The 6,494-nt window shown below is 41.4% G+C and overlaps 1 protein-coding gene across 3 annotated transcripts; it reads right to left on the bottom strand.

Moving 5' to 3' along the window:
* Window positions 1-612: 612 nt before the first annotated feature.
* Window positions 613-6,147, bottom strand: LOC144027328 (uncharacterized). Of its 3 annotated transcripts, XM_077534746.1 has the most exons (5): window positions 5,938-6,147; window positions 5,798-5,820; window positions 5,487-5,567; window positions 5,309-5,410; window positions 613-5,224 (listed from the first exon to the last, which is right to left on the bottom strand). In XM_077534746.1, exon 5 carries the CDS (start codon window positions 5,046-5,048, stop codon window positions 795-797), a length of 4,254 nt encoding a protein of 1,417 aa, XP_077390872.1. In that variant the 5' UTR covers window positions 5,049-5,224; window positions 5,309-5,410; window positions 5,487-5,567; window positions 5,798-5,820; window positions 5,938-6,147; the 3' UTR covers window positions 613-794. The 3 variants fall into 3 exon arrangements, with proteins under 3 accessions (XP_077390872.1, XP_077390871.1, XP_077390870.1); XM_077534745.1 differs by having other exon boundaries at window positions 5,798-6,147; XM_077534744.1 differs by lacking the exon at window positions 5,798-5,820.
* Window positions 6,148-6,494: the final 347 nt, after the last annotated feature.

Genomic DNA, 6,494 nt, shown 5'->3' with positions numbered 1-6,494 from the left:
TTTCACCAAGCTAGCGGGACCGCGCAAAAGTATGTCTTTACGTTTCTTGGGCTTGGCGTGAAACAAAGTTTTGAGCAGCGGAGCATTTCTTTTTAAAAGCTTCGACATCTTATTAAGTCTTGGGTATGTAGACGGTAGGCCACTGATGAGCTAGTAAGCCCGTCCTCAGTCTATATTGATCTGGACATGTCGGGGTTAAATCCACTAATAAATACCCGTGAGCGTCTTTGGTAGCGTCTTCAAAGCTTTCCAAAAAATACTTTTTCTTTGAGGGAAATATCTGATTAGCCAAAACACTCGTTTGTAATTTATCACGCGGGTTTTTAAACAACACCATATAATTACTGTTGAGGCTGATTGTCCGGCTGTATTTACCTTGATGAAAAATGTTCTGCGTTAACATGATGACGCTCATATTCCTATGATGTCTATATTGGGTAAAAATTCTTACGACCTCAGGGTGGTCCGACGCCTGAAAGATGACGTCGTCCAGAATAACCAAATGACTTTGACGCGCTGGAAACAAACTTTCATCCTCAAAAGAATCAGGGAGACCTTTCACAAAGTTAATATTTTTATTCAGCTTTTGAAGTTCCTCGTAGAGAGGTTGAAAAGAAGTGTAGATCCATACAACATTGTCAGGAAGACTTTTCATAACATGGTTACAATTTTCCAAGATACTTTTTACAAAATATGTTTTTCCACACCCGCTTGGTCCAGATATTAAACAAGAAAAGGGGGGTTGAAGCCTCGGATCAAAATCAACTTGATTTAACTCCATTTCACAAAACACACTAATAACCGAAAGGCAGGGTGCGTCCGTGGGGGATAAGACGTCTCTTGTCATATACTACCCTGAACTTTTTCATGAATGACATGTTTTTTAGGTGAAAACCCTTTTTGTTACGCACGATAGTGTGTTGAGGCGTTTCAATTGTTCTGGTTTGTGTGCCTGATGAGTCAATGTACCCTTCGACTAAATTCTTGATGCTGTCAAAATTGACGCGTTTGCAAGTGTCATGGGTCTGTGTGATACCTTTTACCTTCATTACCGTTTTCATGCTGTTCCTAGTTTGGTAGGCGTAACTTTTAGGACCCGCTGAAACAAACTCCTGAATGCTATCTCCTCCCAACTCGTCAGTCAAATCCCCCAAATAGTCACCTAATTCCAAAGGACTTTCGCCGTCTTTGACTACATAGACGAGGCTGTCCGTGTCGGTGTACAAAACACTCGTCTGCAGTCGCTCCAAATATGCGTACATTTTTAGACGTGCATAAGCCGTGGTCATGCATGCTGCAAAGATGTTAGCGGTTTTGGAGGGGGGGACGTTGCAACGTCGGTGGTAGCTGTACTGCACGATCGACCTTTGATCGTTGAGGAAGTGAAAGGCTTTGATCTCGTACAACCCCGAAAATAACAATTCAAAGAAGCGTTCTGTGCTGCTTACAATCTCTGTTTTATCCAAATTATCACGCTGTCCCAATTTGCCCCAAAAGTTGTTGAGGCATAATTTAGACACCTGCCTCTTACCCGCATTCACATTTATTTTTGAGGGGTCTAGTCTAATACCTTGGTGAGTCTCATAGTTTTCGATGTACTTTTCCCTACCTGCCTGATCAACGACGTAGGAAGGATACCCCGAGGCCTCTTGCTTCCCTTTTAGGAATGTATCGATGTATGCTTTGAAGACGTCGCTACTCGACGAGTCAAAATGCCACACCTCCGTAATTTGTGATACGGTGTAGCCCAGCTCGAGAGCCTTGTTGAATTCAGGCGTAACCCAAACACCGGTTAAGGCTCTCTCGTCATCGTTATGCGAACACGAACTTTCTTGATTGTTAAGTTCTGCGCACGTGCGACAAAGTGTAAACACCAGTTTACCTCTTGCCGTTTTGTACGGCAGCAGGGGGAAATAGAGGCCTCGTGGAGGGTTGACTTTAGCTCTGATGAACCCGAAATACTTTTGGGGGTCATCGAAATTGTCGTGAATGATGGTAGGATGTCCTAACGGATAGGCACATGTGCTGTTGACAAAAGGATAAAGCGATGTAACATCGACGTACATTACACGTTCACCGGGGGCAGCCGTATAACGTAACACGAAGGCATTCGTTCTCCCTCCAAAAAGAGCTTTACGTGGTATAAGAGGCTCAGGGAATTTTGAATTGCGCAAGAACTCTCTTATATCCGGATTTGACTTTTTTAACCGCAGCCACTCATGCTCCCACATCAACACAAGCTGTACACCGTGCTTGACTTTTAGATCCTGTATTTTCTTTTTAACCCTGTCAAACTTTTCTTGAAACGGTCGTTTACTCATAGGACACTTTTGAGTAGGATCGTAACATTCACGGCATCCGTGATAGAAACATCCGAGATATTCCCATACATATTTTACGCCGTCTATCAAAGCGTACCCGTCTACATAGTACTGCCCGATCTTGACCTCCCCCTTGTTTAAGGCGTGAATAATAGGTATTTTTTGGCTGTGCGCCACCCACATTAGGTATTGGATCGAATCGCGTGAGAATGATTTGGATTGTTGTATGTAATTATCGGTCGGCGTAATAGCCAATGTTTTAGGTGTTAGGAAATTGTTCCGGAACACCTTCATGCAGGAGGAGGCGATAGTTACAGAATTGAACGGGTCTGTACCAGTCGCATTAAGAAACTCCTCTCTAAATTTCTCACAAGCTGTCGCCAAAATATTCACATCATTTCTGCAGTACATTAGAGCTTCCTGAGCAAAATTGAAGGTTCCCTTACACGCTACCTCGTACCATTCAAAAAACTTTGTACGATGGACCGTCGTCATACGCTCTACCCCATAATATTTTGGATCAGGGTAGGGACCGATGTAATTTAAATGGTCTAGAGAGCTAAAGCCATGGGGGAAATACCCTTTAGTTTGATCGATGAAACCTAGAGCTTTAGGCAAGGAGCTGAGGGGCATCGTGAGGAAGGACAAGGAGTCGATGTACCCCAGTTTGTAGTCCGTATCTGAGAAACAAATGACTTTGCTCCCTTGCATAATGACGCTGACATTAACCCCCATGTCTACCATTTTGTTTAGAATGATGTAAGCGTCAAAACCTTTGGCGTTGTGAGCGATTAGTTTAGACTGTTCAAAACGAGGGTTCCTGACATAATCAAGAAATTGTTCGACGCAATCAAGACCCAACCAATGTTTTTCCACCCCCTTTGTCGATTTGGTACACACTAGGTAGGGTTTGTGTTTACCGTCAGCACCTACGAATGTTTCAAAATCGTAGTAAATTATTTGTTTACAAGGCGCTTCCGGTTTTAGAGGCTGCATGTAACACAGATGAGGGTTTCCTCTCGCCTCATCACCGCCCTTAGGTAGAACCTCTCCACATACTGTGCATTTGGCTTGAGGGCATTTATGTTTAACATTCTCCCCCTGTGATTTGACGTAATATTCCACACTGCATTCGCTACATTTTTTGTATTTCTCACAGTTGCTAGTCTCGGATTTTGAGGTCTGTCTGCGTTCTTTGTGTTTAACGAAGCAACTCTCGTTCTGACATATTTTGTTACAATCGTTACAATGAATGGCTGTGAACGGTTGTTGTTTGCAGGTAGGGTCGAGACAGATGTGACAATGCCCCTCACAACTATGTTGTTCTTGGTTTTTATGCCCTTTGTAACAATGACTGCAAAAGTAGGATTTCCCTATGAACTCCTTAACCGATTTTATTCCATAATAGTGTCCGTCTAATAGCAGTAAGAACACTGAGTCCTCTGATTTGGGGTATTGCGTCTCAAAAAAAGACAGGGGGCGTTCGCAATCCGCTCTATAAGCTATAACGATTTTGCGTTTCACAAGCGTTTCAAATTTGTGTACGTCCCTCAGACTAACGGCAGTCTCACAAGTCAACCCCACGCTTTGCTGTAAATAACGAGCCCTCTGTGTAGCCTGATCAACAGTCAACGATCCGTCAAGCAGGTATGCTAACGATCTAGCAAAGCATAATTTATCATTTTTGTCATACGTTATGTACAAACATCTCTTCTTCTTTTGAACCATTTCATCATTTGTAGTCAAAATTAGTTTGCGTTTGGCACCTCCTCCGCCATTAACATCAAATACAATCTGTACAACAAGTTCTAGACTATTGTCGGCCAGTACCTCTGTATTAGATTGTGCGATGCGATCTAGCAAATTATGGACTGCGTCAGTTACGTCATTCGGGTCATTAACAGCATCTAGGTAACAGTGCTCCCTCACATTTTCACCCACTATTTCTGCTTGGACTATATCACCGCGACTAGTCGATCTGATTACCTCCTGCACAGCTTCATTCAAATTATTGCCAATGTTTGTGTAGAAGGCTGCAAAATCAAGGGGGTCTTCGGGTCTCGTTGTATTTAGACGTCGTCTTATCTCCAAGTTGTTAAAATTCGGACGCCTAACTTGTCCCCCCACCTGTCTGTTTGTGTCTGAAGATTGTTGCAAGGTGGATTGTGTACTGGGGGTTGGTGCTGGGGGATGTTCTGCTTGAATGTGTCGATGTACCCGAGACTGTTGTTGGAGGTCTTGTCTAGCTGGTGTACTACTACCACCAGCTTCTGTCTGTTGCGTTTGATTGTGCGTGTATGGTTGGTATTGAAAGTTTTGTGTATTTGACACAAGTGTCTGCTGGCAATGTGTACTGCTGCTACCTTCTGCATATTGCATTTGATTGCGTGGGTGTGGCTGGGAATGTTGTGAAAATGATACAGAGGATTGCTGTTGGTCATTTCTATGTAGGCCTATGTCTGGTTCAAGTATGTCCTCAACGGCTTCGTCGTTTGAAGATGACTGGTTAATACGTGCAAGAGCCCTCTCTAAAGGATTAAAGAAATCAATAAAATCCTCAATGTGTCTTATAGCCACAAACGGATCGCCATCATCGCCGCCGATTTCATCAGGCATTTGAAAAGGCTCGATTTGCATAGAGATCTCATCGTTTAAGGCATTTACAATTTCAGCCAAACCTTGACCTACATTATCTAAATCCATGTCACCCCCCTCAGAGTTTTCCATTTCAGATTCGCTTTCAATCGGTGGAAACCCGACGAATTCACCTTCCTCTTCGGCCCTCACGTTTTCACGCCTTAATATCTCTTCTTCTTCTTCTCCTTCTTCTTCTTCTTCGTCAGATATTATTATGACCTCAGGTTGAGCAGTCTCTGGGACCGTCTCGCTCAGTATATCACCACCTATAATCATACAACATTACCGGTTCATTTAAAAAATAGTAATACATAGGTTTTATTTTATTTTAAAAAAAAAAGGAAATTTACCGTTCACTCCTGCAGATAATTCGTCATCCAATTCTTCCTCATCACTCGTAATTACGAAAATCTCCGGCTGTCTAACCCTCTCGTTCACATCCTCATTCAATTCTGTAAATATCCATTACTAACAGTTAATTTTAAAGCAAGAAAAAGCTCTAAACGTTTCAAAAAAAGAAATACTTACGCCGGATTCCTGTCACAACATCGCCACCTTGTGACGCTGAATAATAATACAGTTGAATTTCATCCAACAACGCTTCTAATTCTGTAAAAATTCAAATTTAAAATAAGAAATACGAACTCATTCACTCATTCAAAAAAAATAAAATAAAAAAAAAACTCTCCTAACTCTATAAAATTAAAATAAAAGTAAAACAAAAAATACATATTAATACAGACTTATTCCAAAATCTCTCATAACTTAAAAATAAAATAAACGCTATAAGTATAAAAATAAAGTCATGCATCATTCCATTAAATAAATAAATCACTCACTAAGATGCTTGCTTTTCCAGAAGCTTCATTAAGATGTAGGGGTTTTTTATTTCATAGCAAAAACATTAATAGAAGTGAATATAAGTGCCACATTTGTATGAGTATATATACATATATAGATAATATCAAGAGTTAATTACCTGGATTCATCTTGGAAGCTCAGAGCCGATACCTCTTGAGAATTTTTCAGAGAAGTGAGTGTGGCATTGCGAAGGCCTCATATTACTTTTCCCCCTTCACCATAATAGAAATGGCTAGTACTTTTCCCCCGGCGGTTTTACCCATACTAAACCACTCCCTCCGATCACGTCATTCAATCTCAATATTATTCACTCAATCTAGGGGGGCGTGCACCGGATCCGGAAGTTAACCAAACAATTAGCATTTGAACCCGGGTCAGCCATGATATCTGCAAAAACAGGTAGGAACACCACCTACACATCATCCATCTTCATTAAGGGGTCATTAATCTTCATTAAATGACATCAGGAAGTCATTAAGGGTCATTCATCTTCATTATATAACACCTGGAAGTCATTAAAGGTCATTCATCTTCATTAAACGACATCCGGAAGTCATTAAAGGTCATTCATCTTCATTATACGACATCCGGAAGTCATTAAAGGTCATTCATCCTCATTAAACGACATCCGGAAGTCATTAAAGGTCATTACCCCTCATTAAATGACATCTGGAA

Source organism: Festucalex cinctus, chromosome 10 (genome assembly GCF_051991245.1).
Source record: "Festucalex cinctus isolate MCC-2025b chromosome 10, RoL_Fcin_1.0, whole genome shotgun sequence".
Taxonomy (NCBI): domain Eukaryota; kingdom Metazoa; phylum Chordata; class Actinopteri; order Syngnathiformes; family Syngnathidae; genus Festucalex; species Festucalex cinctus.
The sequence above is the reverse complement of the archived record's forward strand: the minus strand, read 5'-3'. Positions and strand labels throughout refer to the sequence as shown.

Bases quoted from the DNA above. Each gene is read 5' to 3' on its own strand.
- LOC144027328 (XM_077534744.1), bottom strand. The intron at 5,411-5,486 runs GTAAGTATTTCT...GGATATTTACAG, and splicing joins TGTTGTGACAGGAATCCGGC to AATTGAATGAGGATGTGAAC. The intron at 5,225-5,308 runs GTAAATTTCCTT...GTATGATTATAG, and splicing joins ATTATCTGCAGGAGTGAACG to GTGGTGATATACTGAGCGAG.